Genomic DNA, 21,864 nt, shown 5'->3' with positions numbered 1-21,864 from the left:
CCAGAGGCCTTGAGGCGGGTGGATCATGAGGTCAGGAGATCGAGTCCATCCTGGCCAACATGATGAAACCCTGTCTCTCCTAAAAAATACAAAAATTAGCTGGGCCTGGTGGTACTCATCTGTAGTCCCAGGTACTCGGGAGGCTGAGGCAGGAGAATCGCTTGAAGCCGGGAGGCGGAGGTTGCAGTGAGCCGAGATCACACCACTGCACTCCAGTCTGGGCAACAGAGCAAGACTCCGTCTCCAAAAAACAAAAACAAAAACGGGCCGGGCATGGTGGCTCATGCCTGTAATCCCAGCACCTTGAGAGGTCAAGGCGGGTAGATTGCTCGAGTCCAGGAGTTCAAGACCAGCCTGAGCAATATGGAGAAACCTTGTCTCTACAAAAAAATGCAAAAGTGGTGCATGCCTGTAGTCCCAGCTGCTTGAGAGGCTGAGGTGGGAGGAACGCTTGAGCTTGGGAGGTCAAGGCTGCAGTAAGCTGTGATCATACCACTGCACCCCAGCCTGGGCAACAGAGTGAGACTCTGTCTCAAAAAAACAAATTAGGTTGGTACCTGGCCTCAAAGTTTTTACATTTTTTAATGAGATGAAATTCACGGGCAACCCATTCGGGTCCCCTTCCACACTGTGGAAACTTTGTTCTTTCACTCTTCATAATAAATCTTGCTGCTGCTCAAAAAAAAAGAAATTCACATAACATAAAATTAGCCATATTTCAGTAAACGGTTCAGTGGCGTTTAGTATCTTCACAGTGTTGTACAATCATCACCTTCATCTAGTTCCAAAACTTTTTTCTTCCTTTTTTTGAGACAGGGTCTCACTCTGTCACCCAGGTTGGAGTGCAGTAACACATAGTTCCAAAACTTTTTTTTTCTTTTTTTGAGACAGGGTCTCACTCTGTCACCCAGGTTGGAGTGCGGTAGCACAATTTTGACTCACTGCAGCTTCAACCTCCCCAGGCTCAGGTGATTCTACCACCTCAGCCTCCCGAGTAGCTGGTACCACAGGTCAATGCCACCGTGCCCAGCTAATTTTGAAAAAATTTTTGGGCCGGGCACGGTGTCTCACGTCTGTAATCCCAGCACTTTGGGAGGCCAAGGCGGGTGGATCACGAGGTCAAGAGATCGAGACCATCCTGGCCGGCATGGTGAAACCCCATCTCTACTAAAAATACAAAAAAATTAGCCGGGTGTGGTGGCATGCACCTATAGTCCCAGCTACTCAGAGGCTGAGGCAGGAGAATCGCTTGAACCCAGGAGGCGGAGGTTGCAGTGAGCTGAGATCGCGCCATTACACACCAGCCTGGGCGACAAAAATTTTTTGATAGAGATGGAGTCTCACTGTGTTACCCGGGCTCAAAAACTTTTTTTTTTCTTAATTGAGATGGAGTTTCACTCTGTCACCCAGGTTGGATTGCAGTGGCATGATCTCGGCTCACTGCAACCTCCATCTCCTGGGTTCAAGCAATTCTCGTGCCTTAGCCTCCCAAGTAGCTGGGATTACAGGTGTGCATCACCACACCTGGCTAATTTTTGTATTTTTAGTAGAGACAGCGTTTTACCATGTTGGTCAGGCTGGTCTTGAACTCCTGATCTTGTGATCTGCCCGCCTCGGCCTCCCAATATTTTTTCTATTTTTAGTAGAGACAGTGCTTTGCCATGTTGGCGAGAACTCCTGACGTCAAATGATCAGCCCACATCGGCATTTCAGAGTGCTGGTATTACAGGCGTGAGCTATCACGCCTGGCCCTCAAAAACATTTTTTATCATGCTAAATGGAAACCTCGTACCCAACAAGCAGTTTCTCCCCATTTCCCCTCCCCTAGCCTCTGGCAGCCACCTGTCTGCTCTGTCTCTGGGTGTGCTTATTCTGGTTGTCTTCTGTAAAGGGAATCGTGCAGGGACTGTCCTTTGGTTACTGGCTTCTTTTACTCAGTGTCATGTGTTCCTGGGTCATCTGTGCTATGGCATGTGTCAGTGCTTCCTTTTCATGGCTGAATAGTATTCCACTGTATGGATAGACCACGTTTTGTTGATCCATTTTCGTAGATGGACATTTGGGTGATTTCCATTTTTTGGCTACTGTGAAGAGTGCTGTCGTGAACATTTATGTACACATTTTTGTTTGAGGACATGTTTTCAGTTTTCTTGGGTGTGTACCTAGGAGTAAAGTCATTGGCTCATATAATGACTCTTGTTTACCTTTTGATGAGCTGCCAGACTCAGTCTCTTTTAAAAATATTTGTACGGCCAGGCATGGTGGCTCACCCCTGTGATCTCAGCACTTTGGGAGGCCAAGGCGGTTGGGTCACCTGAGGTCAGGAGTTCGAGACCAGCCTGGCCAACATGGTGAAACTCTATCTCTACTAAAAATACAAAAATTGGCTGGGCGTGGTGGCTCACGCCTGTAATCCCAGCTACTCGGGAGCCTGAGGTAGGAGAATCGCTTGAACCTGGGAGGCAGAGGTTACAGTGAGCGGAGATCACACCACTGCACTCCAGCCTGGAAGACAGAGCGAGACTCCATCTCAAAAATAAATAAATAAATAAATAAAAATATTTTTACAACAAGGCTGGGTGCTGTGGCTCACGCCTATATCTCAGCACTTTGGGAGGCTGAGGTGGGAGGATCACTTGAGGTCAGGAGTTTGAGGCCAGCCTGGGCAATATAGTGAGGCCCTGTGTATTAGGTCATTCTCGCATTGCTGTAAAGAAATACCTGAGACCTGGTAATTTATAAAGAAAAAAGGTTTAATTGGCTGTACAGAAAGCATGATGCTGGTGTCTGCTCAGCTTTTGGGGAGGCCTCAGGAAGCTTCCAGTCATGGTGGAAAGCAGAGAGGGAGCAGGCATGTCTCACATGGCTGGAGCAGGAGCAAAGGAGTGAGGGGAGGTGCCACTCACTTTTAATCGACCACATCTCACGGGAACTCACTCACTATTGTCAGGACAGTACCAAGAGGATGGTGCCAAACCATTCATGAGAAATCTGCCTCCATGACCCACTCACCTCCCACCAGGCCCCACCTCCACATTGGGGATTACAGTCTGACATGAGATTTGGGTGAGGACATAGATCGAAACCATATCACCCTGTCTTTAAAATAAATAAATAAAATATTATTATAGCAGGCCAATGAGGTGGTTCCAATCCTCCTCTCAGTTTTATTTATTTTCTATTTTTTTATTTTTTTATTTTTTTGAGACAGAGTCTCGCTCTGTCGCCCAGGCTGGAGTGCAGTGGCACGATCTTGGCTCATTGCAACTTCTGCCTCCCGAGTTCAAGCGATTCTCTTGCCTCAGCCTCCCAAGTAGCTGGGATTACAGGCACCCACCACTACCCCCAACTAATTTTTTTATTTTTAATAAAATAAAATGGGGTTTCACCATGTTGGCCAGGCTGGTCTCAAACTCCTGACCTCAAGTGATCCGCCTTCCTCGGCCTCCCAAAGTGCTTGGATTACAGGCATGAGCCACCATGCCCGGCCTCCTCTCAGTTTTATAGATGTGGAATTTGAGGCTCAGTACGTGCCAAACCCACCTTCGGCTATCTGGAAGTTGGTCCTGGAGATGGGAGGGGAGGGCAAGAAGGATTCGCCCAGGAGGTCTGGGGCTGGGAGTGTCTTAAAGTGGACATTTCCAAGGGCAGTGGGTGGTTCTGTCCCTCCCCTGTGAGGTCAGCATGGCGTGTGCCTACCATGCGCAGAGCCTCTTGCGGGACTGCTATGAAGACGGCTGCTCCCCCAGCCCCCCAGGCACCCCGGTGCACTTTGTGCTACCAGGTCCCCAGCTGCAGTCACCCTCATGCTGCAAAGGAAGAGCAGAGAAGTCAAGGGCTTTTTCCTGAAAGGGGCAAAGCCTGGATCATTCCAGGCCCCTCTCCCTGTTCTCCTGTCCTGTTGGTGGTGGCTCTAGAACCTGGATCTGCAGAGGGGCCTCAGGGGCCACACCAAGTACGACAAGGGAGGTCCAGTGGCTGGGAGCCACGACTGCTCTGCTCAGCCAGAACAGCCCAGAGCAGGGCTTCTCCACCTTGGTGCTGCTGGCATTTGGGCCAGATGGCTCTCCACGTGGGGCTGCCTGTGCTGGGCGGGAGGTTTTCCAGCAGCCCTGGCCCCTGCCCACTAGAGGCCATTTACAACCCCCTCCCCAGACACAACAAAAATGTCTCCAGACCTTGCCACCGGGTGGGAACCCCTGGCTTAGAGGATACAGCAGAGTGCAGAGCTTGATGGCCCTCACTCTGTAACTTAGCAGCCCGGTGATTCTGGGTAAGTTTCTTAACACTTGTGTGCCTCGGTTTCCCCATCTGCAGGATGGAGATGGTAACAGCACTGACCCACTGGGTTATTGTGATGGTCAAGTGCGTTCCTGTTTGTTTGTTTTATTGATTGTTTAGTTTTTGAAACAGGGTCTCACGCCGTCACCCGGGCTGGAATGCAGTGGCGCGATCACAGCTCACTGCAGCCTTGACCTCCTAGACTCAAGTGATCCTCCGACCTCAGCCTCCTGAGTAGCTAGGACTACAGGCACACGCCACCATGCCCAGCTAGTTTTGTTTATTTTCTGTAGAGACGAGATCTCACTGCGTTGCCCAAGCTGGTCTTGAACTCCTGGGCTCAAGCAATCCTCCCACTTCAGCCTTCCAAAGTGCTGGGATTATAGGCGTGAGCCACAGTGCCCAGCCCCTGCTAAATGTTTTGTAGGGGAACTTTAGGAGCCCTGTGAGGCCTTCATTTTCCTATTAGAAGGATTTCCCTTGCCCTCTTGCTGTGAGTTCCTAGAGATCATGCTTTCTCTGTCTCAGGACCTGGGATCCAGTTGGAGGACGGCGGTGAAGGCAGGGAGGATGCCCCGGTGAGAATGGAGTGGTACCCAGTGCTCTCGGCACGATGCCAGGGGCCTGGCCACCTGCTCCCAGGTCAGAGGCCAGCCCCAGTCAGGGGCTTGGTCAGGCCTGATCAGCCAAGAGGCGGCCCCCCACCAGGAAGACGGGCTTCCCATGGGGCTGACAAGCCGTACACCTGCCCGGAATGTGGCAAAGGCTTCAGCAAGACGTCCCACTTGACCAAGCACCAGCGCACACACACGGGCGAGCGGCCTTACAAGTGCCTAGTCTGTGGGAAGGGCTTTAGCGACCGCTCCAACTTCAGCACACACCAGAGGGTGCACACGGGCGAGAAGCCCTACCCGTGCCCCGAGTGTGGGAAGCGCTTCAGCCAGAGTTCCAGCCTGGTCATCCACCGCAGGACGCACAGCGGGGAGCGGCCCTATGCCTGCACCCAGTGCGGGAAGCGCTTCAACAACAGCTCGCACTTCAGCGCCCACCGCCGGACGCACACAGGTGAGAAGCCCTACACCTGCCCGGCCTGTGGCCGGGGCTTCCGCCGGGGCACCGACCTGCACAAGCACCAGCGGACCCACATGGGGGCAGGCTCCTTGCCGACGCTCCAGCCGGTGGCTCCTGGAGGCCCCAGTGCCAAAGCCTGATCACCATGCCTGAAACTCCCTTTCCAGGACTCTCATCCCTGGGCACAGAATTCAGGAAACTGCTAGACAGCCTGGTCCGAAAGCATTGCCAGCTGCCTGTTTCCTCCCATGGCCCAGTATGAGGCCAGCAGGGGACATTTGGGATGCCCAGGCCGCAGAGGAAGCTGGGCACTGGGTGCAGAACAAGGGCAAGGACAGGCTCTGAGTGTCCAGTGGCAGCCAGAACAGGTGACACAGAGCAGGGGCTTCAGCCACAGAGACACACTCAGGAGGCCAGAAGCCGACACTCAAGGTGTTCGTGGGGCTGGCTCCTGAAGGGCCTGGGAGGGTCCATCAGCTGCCTCCAGCATCCAGTGGCTGCTGGCATACAGCCTCATCCCCACATCCCAACCCCTCTCCTGTGTGTCTGTGACCCTGTGCGCTGTCTCTGTGTGTACCCCCCACCTGCTCCCCCCACCTTTTTTTTTTTTTTTTTTTGAGACGGGGCCTTGCTGTGTCCCCCAGGCGGGAATACATTGCCATGATCATAGCTCACTGCAGCCTCGAATCCCTGGGCTCAAATGTTCCTCCTGCCTCATCCTCCTGAGTAGCTGGGGTTACAGGTGTGTGCCGCCATGCCCAGTCTCTTTTTTGGTAGGGCCACCACTCACTGGGTTTAGGGTCCCCCAATACACTGTGACCTCATCTTAACTAATTATATCGTCAAAACCCGTGTTTCCAAATAAGGTCACATTCTGAGGTCTGGGTGCACATGAGTTTGAGGGACCCCTCGTCTGCTGCAGGGAGCCCTGCTGTACCCCAGCCTTCCCAGGACGTGGTCTCCAGCTTCTTCATCCTGCCAGAGTTTCCAAATGGAGCCCGGGGCTCTGCAGCATTCCAGTCCCCTTTGCAGATCCATAGCTGCTCTGCAGGGCGGAAGACACCTGGGGCGGGAAAGCACCCCTGAGTTCCATCTTCCTGACATGTCGCCTGGGATGTGACGGGCCTGACACCTCCCCAGGGCGGGGGCCCAGGGCTGCCTTTGCTCCTGGCCCCTTAGTGTCTGGAATGTGGCCTTCCATGGTTGCCCCACTTTGTCTTTCTAAGGTAAGAAGCCTTCACCTTCCAGCTTTTGTCTGGCCTGTGCTGCGTGGGAGCCACTGGTCTGTGCACATCCACGGTGGGTGAGTGGCCGAGACAAGCAGTGTGATAGAGTCCTTGGTGGGTTTAGTCATCTCGGAAGTCGTAGGGCAGCTATGGAAACCACTGGGTTCTGGAACGTTCCAGCCAGGCAGTGGTTGTTCCTCATAGGTAGGTGGCCTTGGCCTTCATCCCAGCCTGGGATGCTCCATTGCATTTGTCACCTAGTCACTGTATATACGTGCACATTTGACCTTTTGGCACAGCCCAGGTTCCAGGTGCGTGACCTGCCCTTTTCTCATTCCCTTAACTGACATTATTTAGTGTCAGAGGCCGAGCACAGTGGCTCCCACCTATAATCCTAGCACTTTGGGAGGCCAACGCGGGTGGATTGCTTGAGCCCAGGAGTTCAAGAGCAGCCTGGGCAATATAGAAAGACCTCTTCCCTACCAAAAAAAAAAAAAAAAAAAAGGCCAGGTGCAGTGGCTCACGCTTGTAATCTCAGCACTTTGGGAGGCCGAGGCAGGTAGATCACAAGGTCAGGAGATCGAGACCATCCTGGCCAACATGGTGAAACCCCATCTCTACTAAAAACACAAAAATTAGCTGGGCATGGTAGCGTGGCGCGTGCCTGTAGTCCCAGCTACTCGGGAAGCTGAGACAAGAGAATCACTTGAACCAGGGAGGCGGAGTTTGCAGTGAGCCGAGATCGCACCGTTGTACTCCAGCCTGGTGATAGAACGAGACTCCACACACACAAAAAAAAATTAGCCAGGCATGATGGGGTGTGCCTGTAGTCCCAGCTACTTGAGAGGCTGAGGCTGGAGGATCACTTGAGCCCAGGAAGTTGAGGCTGCAGTGAGCTGTGATTGTGCCACTGCACTCATCCTGGAAGACAGAGTGAGACCCTGTCTCAGATAAAATAAACAATTTTTTTTTTAAGTCATTGCTTCTGGCCCCTGTGTGCTCTGTCCTGTGTCTGCAGAATGCGGCTGCCTGGTTGAGGGACGGCTTTTACCTTCTAGACCAGCTCTGGGATCTCTCATGGGGCATGAGGTACCCAGCTAGATGTGGCCAGGCCACACTCCAGGAGCTAGCAAAGCACCCAGCGTTGCTGACACCCATCTCCCCAGCGCAGCCTGAGCCCCCAGGCCCCTCTCTCATATCCAGGCCTGTGCTGGAGGTGGCGGCCTCTGGGGGAGTGTGGTTGGGGTCTGCCCACTTCCCTCCCCCTGCCGAGGCTGTGGCCTCCCGCTGGCTCAGTGGGTCCCTGCCTGCTGCTTGGCCCCATCTCATGGGCATCATCCTCAGCACTCACGTGATGGGAGAGTTTTGTAGGAGCTGTGAGTCCCAGGTGCCTGCGTGTGCTGTGATGTCATCTCATGCAGTCCAGTGACGGGGGACTCCCATTAGTCTCCTTTTTTTGTTTTGTTTTGAGACACAGTCTCACTTCATTACCCAGGCTGGAGTGCAAGGCACGATCTTGGCTCACCACAACCTCCACCTCCCAGGTTCAAGTGATTCTCCTGCCTCAGCCTCCTGAGTAGCTGGGATTACAGGTGCGCACCACTACGCCCGGCTAATTTTTGTATTTTTAGTAGAGATGGGGTTTCTCCATGTTGGTCAGGCTGGTCTTGAACTCCCGACCTTGTGATCCACCCACCTCGGCCTCCCAAAGTGCTGGGATTACAGGCGTGAGCCACCGCGCCCGGCCATGATTCTCCTTCTGTGGGTGGAGGAACTGGGCACTGGGAGCGTGAAAACCTTGCCCAGGTGGCAGAGCCAGCTTTGGACGCAGGTCTGACTTCCTACCTCACTCCCCTTGCCTTGACAGACACAGTAATTCAGAGTTGAACTTGGAACAGAGTTTATTTTCCATCACTGTAAAACATTCTCAGTGAGGTTACTGGCATTAAAAAGGTGGGAGAAATGGAAGAAAATGGGGTTGAAGAAAAAAAAAGCCTTTGCTCTTGACAGCTAGGCAGCCACAGCGGAGGCCGCCAGGCTGCGAGGGCAGCGTATGGGGGCAGAGCCCGGTTCTGGCGGCACAGGCCCCGGAGTGGAGGGGGCAGGGGAGGGTCTCTGTAGGTGGGAGAGGGCCTGGGGGCTGGGAGGCAGCCTGGCCTTGTGCCCTACAGGAGGGACCTCCTGGGACTTTATGGAAGCCTGTCTTGCCTTTGACTTGCAATGAAAATGCCCCTCATCATTGGGAGTGGGGTCGGGTGGGGGTCCCCAGTGGCCAGATCACGTGGGGTCCAGAGAGCAGACATCTGTAGCCCTGATCTTGGCGGCCAGTGACCACGGCCAAGCAGGGCCTGTCTTTTGCCTGGTACAAGGCTTGATGCGAAGAGACCCCTGCCCATCCTCAGTGGCATGGCAGCCAGGGGTGAACCCCAGGGGAAGCTGGGACACTGGCCCAAAGGCCCGGCGCCCTACTGTGCTGCCTGAGCCCATGGCACCGTGGGGCCCAAGGTGGTGATGATTTCTCTGCTCTTCCCACGGGGCAGACAGCAGGACACATCCTGGAGACAAGGTTGGGGAGACAAACAGGTGCCCAGGTCAGGGCTGATCACAGCAGTTACAAAAGCATCCCGTGAAGACGGGGCTGCAAGACGGTGCTGGCAAAGGAACAGGACCCAGGAAGACCAGGCATGTCCTGTGGAGGGGCCGGGTCTTGGCAGGGGGCAAGCAGATGTCCCCAGTTTTTGCTGGTGATCAACAAGTGAGGCTGCTGCTCCATTCTACACAGGACAGCATTTCCAGGGGTTTCCAGTATTCTGTCTAGATTCATAAAGGCCAAAGGCCTTGAGAATCTATGTGTGCCTTTCTATCTTAGGTAAAGAAGAGAAAGAGAAAGCAAATTCTCGTTACTCCTCTTTCAAAAAGTTCATTAAAAGCCAGGCTGGCAGCTCACAGTGCTATAATCCCAGCACTGTGGAAGGCCTAGGCAGGAGGATTGAGAGGAGTTCCAGACCAACCTGGGCAACACCGTGAGACCCCATCTCTACAAAAAAAAAAAAAAAAAAAAAAAAAAAATTAGCTGGACATGGTGGTATGCACCTGTAGTCCCAGCTGCTGCGTCTCGAAAAGAGAAAAAAACCACGTGTATTAGATCTGTGTGGGTAGGCATGTGTGTGTCATGTGTTAATTTAAGTGCCCAAAATAGCAAGTATGCAGGAAGCCAGAAAATAAGGCTTAGGTCTCTTTCAACCCTAAAATCCTCTAAATACGTTTTACTTGGTTTTTAAAAAGACCTTATTGATGGAAATAATAGATGCCTGTTTAAAAAAATGCAGAACTGGAGAAAGATGAAGAGCCTCAGAGTCCCGCAGAGAGCAGCACCCCGTCCTCCTGCTGTCCCTGCCCATCTCCCTCAGAGGACCAGGCCCCTTTATCCCAAAGCTGTTGTCACAGGTTACATACAGATTTGTATCTGCATCCTTCCTCTAAGTTCATGCACCTGTGACTGAGCTCTAACAGGGTGGGCAACAGTCCAAAGTCTGAGGGTCCCTGCCTCTGGAATGCCCCTGCTAGTGGAAATGCAGGGACAACAAGGGGACACCGGGGCCCAGGGTCCATGGCAAGTCAGCCCGCCCCTGCCCACTCCTGGGATCCCACTACCTGAGGCAGCTATAGTTGCTCCAGAGGAGGCATCAGGGCCTCCCTGGCTGCCCCTGGCTCAGGAACATCCCCCAGGGCTCTGGGCCTGCCTCTTGGGAGTCGAGCCTGGGCGCTCTGCCCCTTGGCACAGAGCTTCATGTGTTGCTTCCTCCCAGTTCGTGATCCAGCTGTGTCTTCAGGGGCCTGAGCCCTCCCACCCGCGGGCCCCTTGCTGGCAGGCAGCTCGGGCTGGGCTGTCCCCTTCTGAAAGGCCCTGAGCTGCTGGAGAAGCTGGCTTTTCCCGGTACAGGTCCTGTGACACAATGAGACCAAATTCACTCAACCCCGTGGGGGCCGCCCCTCCCAGCCCTCCTTACTGAAACAGGAGAAAAGCAGGTGAGCCCAGCTCCCATTTCAGAGTAAGAATGCAATTCAGGCGGCCCATCGCTGCTGCCACTGCTGGGACCCAGCGGACGTGGGCAGGATGATGGAAGCTGTGCCATCCCCCTCACCCTGTGCGGTGGGTGCAGCAAGACCTCACCACAGGCGGTAAATGTGCCAGGTGGAGGGCTTGCTGCAGAAAGCAGAGGTGGGACATCTGCAGGTGGCGAGAGGCCCCTTGGTGGTTACCGTAGCCCCAGGGAGGAAGGAGATGCCCCCTCTGCGTCTCCCAGAGCTGCCATCTCTTCCTCCTCCTCCTCCTCACTGTCAGAGGAGCTGTGGCTGGAGCTGCAGGGAGAGAAATGGGTTTCTGGATGTGCCCACTCCACCTGGCGTTCCAACTCCTGTTGGGGCTTGAAGCACTCGGGCTTTGCTGGTGACCCAATGCAAGAGGTCAGCAGCCACACTGGAGGCCGGTGGACGTCCTGCCAGGAGGTGAGGACAGGTGTGGGTGATGCCCTCCAGCCTAGACGTGTTGGGCTCTATTGCATAGAGCCCAGCCCGAGGAGGTGTGCCTCATGCCCCTCTTCCCTCCCTGCAGGGACCCAGGGGGACTGTAGGCCAGACCTCGTTCCAGGCTAAAAGCACTTTTCAATTGAGAATTGATCCAAGCCTTTTGAAGTCCCTGTTCCTCCCCATCGGGATCCACCAGAGGCTTTGTGCGGTCAACAGGCAACTCTGCAAAGTAGAGGCTGGTATGGGGTAGTCACTGCCCTCCGGACCTTTCTGGGGACAGGTGGTCTGGTAGCTCCATCTGCCGCAGGTCAATAAAGATGGTGGGGGACTCTGCGTTAAGCCTCATGCCCTGGGCCAGCTGCGGGCCTGGCCCAGCCTGGGAGCCCCGCTTCCTTGAGGCACATCTGAAATGAGAAAAGCAGGTGTTGTGGAGTCAGTTCTCTGTGATAACTCTGTGACCTGCGCTGGGTTTGTCCAGTCACAGTGCTCGTGGCTGCCACCCAGTGAGTGCCCACTCTCTACAGACGGGCACATTAAACACATTTGCTCTTTTACTCTTCAGAACAGCCTGCGAGATTTAGGCCACCGCTGGCCAACAGAACGTCCCTCATGATGGACATGCTCTCCATCTGTGGTAAGTGTAGCCACTTGGCACAAGTGGCTAAGTTTACATTTAAGCCAGTTAAAATCCAATGAATAAAACATTCAGTTCCTCAGTCACATTCACCACGTTAGGTGTTTAGTAGCCACACACGGCTAATGGCTGCCATGGTTAACCCTGCAGTTCTCTCCATTTCTTTTTCTTTTTTTTCTTTTTTTTTTTTTTTGAGACAGAGTCTTGCTCTGTCGCCCAGGCTGGACTGCAGTGGCATGATCTTGGTCACTGCAACCTCCGCCTCCTGGGTTCAAGAGATTTCTCCTGCCTCAGCCTCCCAAGTAGCTGGGATTACAGGCATGCACCAACATGCCTGGAAATTTTTTTTGTGTTTTTAGTAAAGATGGGGTTTCACCATGTTGGCCAGGCTGGTCTCGAACTCCTGACATCAGGTGATCTGCCTGCCTCGGCCTTCCAAAGTGCTGGGATTACAGGCATGAGCCACCGCGCCCAGCCAGGTGTAGCCACTTCTGTTAGGTACTTTTGGTTTCCAGGCACAGAAACCCACTGCTGGTCAGGTGAAAAGGGATTCACTGGTTCTCAGATTCCTCAAGTGCGGAGCAACCAAAGTGTGGGGAGGGCAGGCATATAGAGGGGCCTTACGGGACCCTGGGGCCCTGCCTCCACCTCTGCCTCTCCCATCTTCACTGCAGCTTGCCTTTCTCCCTGTGGCAGGACAGGTGGCTGTTGCCCTTCCACCCCTACACAGAGACACAGAGACTGAAAAATCCCACGGCTGGGGTCACGTGCCCAGAGCTGGACCAATCAGCTGTGGCCAGAGGGGTGGGGTCACATGCCCAGAGCTGGACCAATCAGCTGTGGCCAGAGGGGCAGGGTCACATGATAACCTTCCTACTCTCAGGGAGGCCTCATGGCCTCCCACTGAAAGGAGGGTTCCCATTGGGTTTGGGGAAAGAGCAGGTACTTTAGGGCTTGAGTACCAGCCCTGCCATTTATGGCCAGAGAGAGTCAACCTCTCTGAGCCTTGGTTTCCCCATCTCTAAAATGGGGATGACAGGAGCGACTGCCTGATCAGATGCTTGAGAGTGACTGAGAAAATGCATATGGAGTGCCCCGCCCTTGGTAGGTCCAGTCAGTGCTACAAAACCATGGGGCCATTCTAAAGGACCACAGGAGCCGGGCCTGGCTACAAGTCCCACCTGCTTCCTGAATCTGCCTCTTTGGTGTCCTGGGGAGTGTCGGCAGGCACCTTCCGGGCACAAGCAGAGGCCTTGGACTGCGTGGTGCACAGGAGGGCCAACTGTTCCATGAGCCTGTTGTGGGCGCTCGGCACCATGCGGTCTGAGGATGGCCAAAGGAGAGGCTGATTAGTGGGGACTTGGCCCACTTGTGACTTACAGCAGCTGGAGCCTCAGGACCCCTGGGGTCTCCACATGTGAATGGACCTCAGGCTCCTCCACTGCCCCCGCCCAGCCCTCTCCCTACTCAGCCCTCTGAGGACTCCACCTCTAGCTCAGCAGGGCTGAGGGGGGCAGAATCTTTATGAGCAGGGCCTGTGGCACAAGGGCTTTGTGAAGTAGGAGTGACGTATTTTTAAGTTTATCCCACTTCCTCACACCCTGGTCCCACTTGTCACAGGTGATCATAATGAACAGTTCTGTGTGTTGACTTAAAAAGAAAAGATAGGGTCATCCTCTATAGGTTTTTTTTCAACTTCACTTTTTTCACTTTGTATATTACATGCTTCCACGTTAACCTACGGAGATCCCCTCATTGAGCTGCAGTGTATTCTGTGCTAAAACGATCTAGCTGGGCTCCTACTGAATATGGATTGTTTCCAGCTTTTCAGATTTTTAAACAACACTGCAGCAAACATCTCTGAACACACATCTTTACCTACTAGAGTAAGAGTGTAAGACAGATTTTCTAAGTGAAATAGCTTGATTAAATGGTTATGTGCCTTTAAAATAGAGAATACATTCGGCCGAGCGCAGTGGCTCACACCTGTAATCCCAGCACTTTGGGAGGCTGAGGCAGGCGGATCCTGAGGTCAGGAGTTCGAGACCAGCCTGGCTAACATGGTGAAATCCCGTTTCTACTAAAAATACAAAAAAAATTAGCCAGGCTTGCTGGCGCGTGCCTGTAATCCCAGCTACTCAGGAGGCTGAGGCAGGAGAATCGCTTGAACCCGGGAGGTGGAGGTTGCAGTGAACCGAGATCATGCCATTGCACTCCAGTTTGGGCAACAAAAGTGAAACTCTGTCTCAAAAAAAAAAAAAAAAATACATTCTGCCCTACTCCCCTCCACAAAGGGAGTGCCAGTTACACACACATACACATGCACACACATGCCCTCCAGAATGGTTGGCTCTCTACCTCCTGCTTTATGGGATTTGAATTACAAACCAACAAAATGTATTTAACATAACATGGGCTGTCAGTCACAGGGGAGTCTTTGCTTTGGGACCAGAGGCGGAAGCGCCGCACCTGCCCTGGCTCCTCTGCCTCAGACCTGCCTCCCCTCGCCTTTGTGGCCTGAGTGGGTAGGGAGGGGTTGGAGAACTTTCATTTTATTTGCAGGACTTCCCAGAGCAAAGCCATGAGTGTAGTGACAGTGGTGACATCCTTTGTCTCCCTTTTTAAATGGGGAGGCCAGGGGAAGCAGGAGTGTGCTTAGGAGCTGACTGTGCACAGAAGGTGGAGCTTCCTTCCCCCAGGAAGGAGGAGGAGGGAGAAGGAAGGAAGGTCGGCCCAGGGAGGTGGGGAAGAGGAGGTATGGGTCATGGGGTGGGGTGTGGAGGCCTCTCCTTTGTCCCTAGGACCTGGCCCATGCCTGGCACGTAGCAGGCGGTCACATATATGTTGAATGAATGAAGTCTTTTGGGGACTGGCAGCATGAGTGTTTAGGGCGGGGCCAGCAGGGAAGACATGTGTGAGCTGCAGGACTGTCTGTGACCAGCCTGCAGCCCTCTGTGTCTGAGGGGCCCAGGAAGGTGCTGCTTGTGGGGATTCACGTGGGCTCCAGTGTTCAAGGTCAGACCTTGAACTTGGTGGCGGTCAGCTGCCCACCACACAGTTCCAGGTGCACGATTTCCCTGGTTGTCTTCTTGTCCCGCCAGACTCTGAAGGATGTCATCCAAATCCCATGCTTCAAGTTGCTGAAATCATTAAAACCAGTGATTATGAGGATGCTGAGGGGTCCCAGAGGCACAAGTACCTGCTTCACAGCTGCTGTGACCCATGGAGATGGTCACAGGATGTTGGGGGTAGAAATCAGGAATTCAATGCATGACAGAGTTTGCAAATGGGCTGACCCCGCCTTTCCATTACAGATTGAACGCCTCCGTTAAGGTGGGCCTGCACTTTGCCACCTCCTTCCTATGCTTTCTTGGGGATCAGTACTTCACTTTTGTTTTTGGCACAAAGACGTTGTCTGACCCGAAGGAAACCCTGTATTGTTGTTTCATTTTGTTTTGTTTTGTTTTTGAGACCGAGTCTCACTCTGTCGCTCAGGCTGGAGTGTAGTGGTGGGAGCTCAGCTCACTGCAACCTCCACCTCCCAGGTTCAAGTGATTCTCCTGCCTCAGCCTCCCAAGTAGCTGGAATTACAGGCATGCGCCACCGCACCCTTCTTTTTTTTTTTTTGTATTTTTAGTAGAGATGAGGTTTCACCATGTTGGCCAGGCTGGTCTCGAACAAACACCTGACCTCAGGTGATCCACCTGCCTCCGCCTCCGCCTCCACCTCCACCTCCCAAAGTGCTGAGATTACAGGTGTGAGCTACCACGCCCAGCCTAATTTTTGTATTTTTAGTAGAGATGGGGTTTCACCATGTTGGCGAGGCTGGTCTTGAATGCCTGACCTCAAGCAATCCATCTGCCTGACCTCAAGCAATCCATCTGCCTGGGTCTGCCAAAGTGTTGTGATTACAGGCGTGAGCCACCGAGCCCAGCCAAACCCTGTGTTGTATTCAGAAACACTATTTAGGTTCATACAGGTTCACAATGTTTGGAGGTTAAAAAATTTTGTTCTTTTAAGAATCAAGCTGTTCCAGGCAGGAGCTAAAACTGGAAGGCTTGGCAGTGAGTGCTTAGGGGCAGAGTGAGTCTGAGGAGGAGGGAGGAAATTAATCAAGAATTCATGTTTATCATATGACCTTTCAACTCTTTGCAGCCCTCTAAGTGGAGAAAAATAAGTTTTTAGGTGAGCAGAAAGAACGGTTGATTTAAACAGTAGTAAAGATGACTTCTGTGTATACCTGGTGCCAGTTTTCTCTAACCTGTTAAGAAAAATTATCCAAAATGTGTAAAACCGAGATGGTGTGATGGTTACTTTTCTGTCCAGTAGACAAGATAACTCCTCTAGGACATGAATGTGACAAGCGTATCTCTGCATTCCTCTCTTTTTCCCCAGTGTTTTACAAAATCCCAATTTCTTTTTTTTTGAGATGGAGTCTCGCTCTGTCACCCAAACTGGAGTGCAGGGGCGTGATCTCCATCTCCTGGGTTCAAGCGATTCTCCTCCCTCAGCCTCCCAAATAGTGGGACTACAGGCGCGCACCACCACACTTGGCTAATTTTTGTATTTTTAATAGAGTCAGGGTTTCACCATGTTGGCCAGGCTGCTCTCGAACTCCTGACCTCAGATTTTCCTCCTGCCTCGGCTTCCCAAAGTGCTGGGATAACAAGCGTGAGCCACCACACCTGGCCAAAATCCCAGTTTCTTATGATCTTATTAAACCGGCACTGTCATCCTGCTGGTTCCCTCATTAATTCACTAAATACAACTTTTTAACAGGTGCTCACTAGTTTATGAGAATGAGGGCTTTCATATTTTGAGATCAGGCTTTGACAGAACCAGGTTCTATATTTTAGATATGGCTATATGTATTTATGAACATCCTTGGGAGTGGAATTCCTTTTTTCTCTCTCTTTTTAAATTTATACATTCTTTCTTTCTTTTTTTTTTTTTTTTTTTTTGAGATGGAGTCTCGCTCTGTCGCCCAGGCTGGAGTGCAGTGGCGCGATCTCGGCTTACTGCAAGCTCCGCCTCCCGGATTCACGCCATTCTCCTGCCTCAGCCTCCTGAGTAGCTGGGACTATAGGCGCCCGCCACCACACCCAGCTAATTATTTTTATTTTTTTTGTATTTTTAGTAGAGATGGGGTTTCACCGTGTTAGCCAGGATGATTTCTTTTTTTTTTTAGAGATGAGGGTCTCACTGTGTTGACCAGGCTGGTCTTGAACTCCTGGGCTCCCGCCTCGGCCTCCTAAAGTGCTGGGATTACAGGTGCGAGCCGCTGTGCCTGGCCTCCTTTTCTCTCTTTAAAGAAGGCAGGCCCTGCTTGTTCTGTGTTCTTGTTAACCCTCCCCCAGGATGTGCTCTGCTGGGACCCTCCACCCCTCTACTGAGACAGGTACACAGAATGGTGGATAATGGGCCTAAGGTCCTAGTGGGCCAGCCCTCAAGCTGCTTCTAGCTCCAGTGCATGGGAACAGCAGCCATGCCACAGGTAACAGGCCTGAGAAAGAGCCAGGCACGGGGAGGCGCCTACCTGGAGCGAGAGCACTGGTGGTCCCTCCGGAGGCTCCACGAGGGGCATTTTGGATCTGGGAGCTGACTCCGCAGCGTGGCAGGGCGCCTCCTTCACCCCACTTTGGTCACTGCTGGTCGGGCCGCAGGCATCCCGGGTGACTTTCTGGAGGATGTCCGTCTCTATCATCTTCCTTCTCTCCTGTCGGAGGGCCCGGCGGTTCACAGATTCTTGTGAGGCAGTGCTGAGGGGCTCTGCCTTTGGGTCTCCTTCATGGCAGGAGAGAGTGGCTTCGGCCTGTGGGTCCCAGGGAGGACCCTGGGATCCTTTGGTGTTGAAAGACAGGCTTCCAAGGTCGCCTTCCAGCCACCTGGGGGTCTCCTCGGCCATCCCAAGAAGAGCGCTGACCTCACCAGAGCTTTCAAAAGGCCTGCTAGGGTCTCTTCCTTCCTGAGAGGATGCATCCTTTGTCCTTGTGTTCTGTCTGCCCCCAGGTTCTGTGGCCAATTCTGCAGGCACCAGAACTGGCTGTCAAGAAAACAGGTATGTTCAGTTAGCATCCTCAAAAACATGCTTCAGGGAATGTTTTTCATAGTAAAATATGTACTTTTTTTTTTTTGAGGTGAAGTCTCGCTTTGTTGCCCAGGCTGCAGTGCAGTGGTGCGATCATAGCTCACTGCAGCCTCGACTTCCCTGGCCCAGGTGATCCTCCCACTTCAGCCTCCCAAGTAGCTAGGATGACAGGCACATACTACTAGGCCCAGTTAATTTTTTTTTATATTATTTTGTAGTGACGAGTCTCTACAACATAGTTGGTCTTCCAGGCTTGTCTCAAGTTCCTGGCCTCAAGCTATCTTTCCTGCCTCAGCCTCCCAAAGTGGTGGGATTACAGGCATGAGCCACTGTGCCTGACCTCTTTTAACCATTTTTAACTGCACACTTCATTCTACTAAAAATACAAAAATGAGCCAGCACAGTGGCGTGCGAGTAATCCCAGCTACTTGGGAGGCTGAAGTGGGAGGATCGCTTCAGCCCGGGAGGTGGAGGCTGCAGTGAGCGGTGAGGGCACCATTGTATTCCAGCCTGGGTGACACAGCAAGATCCTGTCTCAAAAAAAAAAAAAAAAAAGTTGGAAAGCTACTGTTGAATATGGGCTGGCTAGAGACAGCACCACTGAGGCATCCTGCTATTTAAATACAAGGCTAGAGTGGAATGTATTGTTAGAGCAATGAAACAATATTTAAATTATCAATAATGATAATGTTGGGGCTCAGAAATTGATACCCCAAGCTGGAGTACAAGCCATCCTTCCACCTCAGCCTCCTGAGTAGCTGGGACCACAGGCACACCATCACACCCAGCTAATTTTTTAGTAGAGATCCCACATTACAAAAAAAAAAAAAACAAGAAAAAATCATCCAGAAGAGTTTCTGAAGTAATTGATTGTAGAAATGAAGAAGCAAAATAAAATCACATGCAAATTGTTCCACCTGAACCCACCAGAGTTCTTAGCTGCCCTAGGGATCTCTCTTGTGTGGGGTTATTTCAAACCTAGGTCTAGGAATGGCTGGGCTGATGGGAGATTTCCTTCAAGGTGATGGGTGGGGGCATGTCCTGGTTCTGGGAGATGATCTGGTTCAGTGCCCATGCCCTCCCATTCGGTAGGTTAATTGTTCTCAGCAGAACACCTGAGAGAAGTTACGCTGGAGCTAGGCCCCGTCTCCATTTTGGAAGTGGGTTAGTGCCTCTACACTGTTTTCTTTTCTTTTCTTTTTTTTTTTTTTTTTTGAGATGGAGTCTCACTCTGTTGCCCAGGCTGGAGTGTGCAGTGGTGTGATCTTGGCTCACTGCAACCTCTGCTCCCCCGGGTCCAAGCGATTCTCCTGTCTCAGCCTCTGGAGTAGCTGCGATTACAGGCACCTGCCACCATGCCCAGCTAATTTTTGTATTTTTAGTAGAGATAGTGTTTCACCATGTTGGCCAGGCTGGTCTCAAACTCCTGACTTCAAGTGATCCACCCATACTGGCCTCCTAAAATGCTGGGATTACAGGCGTGAGCCACTGTGCTCGGCCAGAAATGGGGTCTTGCTGTATTGCCCAGGCTGGTCTCAAACTCCTGGCCTCATGGGAACCTCTGTCTCAGCCTCCAGCACTGGCAACACAGGCCTGCGTTGGCACGCTTAGTCCACATTTGCTCATTGTCTCCTGGGTTGTCCCTCCCACGAGGTCCAGCTTGTGTGCTTGCTCAGGCACTGATGGGCCATCTTCCTCCCTCCCACTCCCCACTGTAGCCTGTAGCAGTGTAGTTTAGCAGTTTAGTAAACCAGAGTTCCTGTGTACTTGCCAGGTGCTGGGATGAGCCAGGTAGCCATGAAGCCAGCTGGGTTAAGGGAGAGACATTTAGGACAAGCAGTCGTGACAACGGCCAGAAGCTATTCAGGATGCCATGGTAGAGAACAGGATAGGAGCGATCAAGAAGAAGAGAAGGGTCAAAATCGGATGGAAAATCAAGTGTGCATGCCAGCCCTAAGGTGCCGGGCTCCCCAGGAGAGGGAGGTGCGTGGAGGTTAGATGTTGGGCATCTGAATACCTTGGGTTGTACATGGGGGGGGAAAAAAAAAGGACCAGGTATCGTGGAAATGCTAGAACAGTGGTTTAGACCAGTCAGTTTAGACTAACATTGCACACACACAGGCGTACACTCTTCTGTGTCCCACAGACCTCGGGAAGGGACTCTTCAGCTGCAGCGACCCAGGCCCTGGACTTGTCGCCATCGGCAGGATCTTCAGCCAGCTCCTCCGACAGGTCTGGAATCAGGGAGGTTTGGTTTCGCTGGAAGATGAACAGCTCCTCTTCCCCATAGTCCGACTGCGGACAAATGAAAGGGCTTTTGGAGGACAAGGCAGCAGGCAGAGCCCTGAGGGCCTAGCCACCCCCGCTCTCCACTCTCCACTCTCACTTCCAGCCCAGCCCGCCCAGCCCGTCCAGCCCATCCAGCCCTGCTGCTCAGGAGCCTGGGGGAGATCTGGTTCTCTCCCAGTCAGCCTTGCCGTGCGCGGCTTCTTGCCACCGTTTAGAAATCGGCTTGGCAGCACAACCTCGTGGAGGTGAGACTGGGGATCCTGGTTCTGCAAGTACCTCGCATACAGCAAGTGCTTCATTAATGCCTTGTGTGACATGAACAGGGCAGTGAGGTGGTAGCTGAAAGAGCAGGGTCCAGCCCTCCCCATCCCCTGTGACCTTGAGCCATCACTTACACAGCTTAGTTTGTCTTCCTGAAGGGGTTGGGGCTCATACTCTCAAATGAGACTGAAGGTGTGAAAACACCCTGAGCACTGAGGCATGGGGTCCCCTTAGGTTCTCCTTAGCCTCGTCATGCACTGGATGACGTCTGAGGTCCCTGAAGCTCTGTTGCTGGTGCCCAGGTAGGACCCAAACCCTGCCCGTTCCTTTTAAAACCCTCATACTGTCTCTTAACGCCCAGTGCCAACCTGTGCACTGAGCAGCCCCCGCCAGGAGCATCTTTAGCAGGGTCTTACACCTGCACCTAGGGCTATTGGTCTGAGCGTCTTTGAGGGCCATTTCAGGGACCCCAAACCACAAATGCAGAATCCCTCGAAGGCTTATCACAATGCACTGGAATTGTGCATTCTCAGTGGGTGTTCTGGCCCTGTCCTGGCCCGAGAGAGTGGAGAATAGCAGAATGGAAAGGACAGAGCTTCTGCATCGAGTTGACCTGGGTTCCAAGTCAGCGCCAAAAACTCCACTGAAAGGGCCTCCCAAGATGCTGAGCACCAATACCCATGCTCAGAGATGACAATCAAGGCAGAAGAAAGAGTAAAGAAGGAAATAGGCACCCAGAAAACACAACTTTGAGTCTGGCCATGTGATTTAAAGTAAAATGTCAACAAACTGCACAGGTCAGCAGGAAAAGTCTTCAGAGTGAAGTGCTCCAAAGCTGTCCTGGCCAGCGTCATGCCTGCTCTGGTAGGAAGGACAAGGCATCCAGGGAGAGAGTTCTTGCTTACCAAAGAGGAGTCTGAGTCCAGAGACGGGAGCTGGTCTTTGACAGCCTTGAGGATGGCATCCCAGGGCCCCATCTGGGAGGCCCAGGGAGAGCCCAGTGAGGGTGCCATGCCTTCACCGTTGGATGCCATGAGGGCCCAGGCTTCCAGATGCCTTCTTAGTGCACCATCATCCGGGGAGCTCTGTGGGGCACACAGGGTGATGGAAGAGGGTCCGGGCCACTGAAGGTCAGGAGAGCAGGGGCTGCTCTACCAGCTGTAGGAGACCAAACAGGCTGGCAGGCCTCACCACCTGCCTCAGTTTCCTTCTAGTTATGCAAGCTCCTGTTAGTGCCAGGCACTCTGTGTGTGTGTGTGTGTGTGTGTGTCCCCACTCATGCACACATGTGGAGCCTGCAGGTATATAATGTATATAGTGATATATACATAATAATATACAAATATATGTATTGATATAAATATGCCTATGTAGATATATGTACATGTTATATAGAATGCCATATGTATGATATATAATGATATATAGGTATATTTTATATATACCCCATATAGCATAACTATTCTCTTCATTTCATAGGCTCA

General features: G+C 52.5%; 1 protein-coding gene across 3 annotated transcripts in view; it reads left to right on the top strand.

The window, feature by feature from the left end:
• Positions 1-20,449, top strand: part of ZNF500 (zinc finger protein 500) — a 29,755-nt gene extending 9,306 nt beyond the window's left edge. Inside the window, exons 6-8 of one of the 3 annotated variants that reach the window (XM_063796168.1) lie at positions 4,810-5,346; positions 11,671-11,742; positions 19,977-20,449. In XM_063796168.1, coding sequence (XP_063652238.1) covers positions 4,810-5,346; positions 11,671-11,742; positions 19,977-20,368 — 1,001 coding nt within the window. In that variant the 3' untranslated portion in view covers positions 20,369-20,449. 3 annotated transcript variants of the gene reach the window in all.
• The last annotated feature ends 1,415 nt before the right edge of the window (positions 20,450-21,864 follow it).

The sequence above is a fragment of the Pan troglodytes genome, chromosome 18, assembly GCF_028858775.2.
Source record: "Pan troglodytes isolate AG18354 chromosome 18, NHGRI_mPanTro3-v2.0_pri, whole genome shotgun sequence".
In the NCBI taxonomy this organism is placed as follows: Eukaryota; Metazoa; Chordata; class Mammalia; order Primates; family Hominidae; genus Pan; species Pan troglodytes.
Note: the sequence above shows the minus strand (reverse complement) of the source record. Positions and strands in the feature narration are given on the sequence as shown.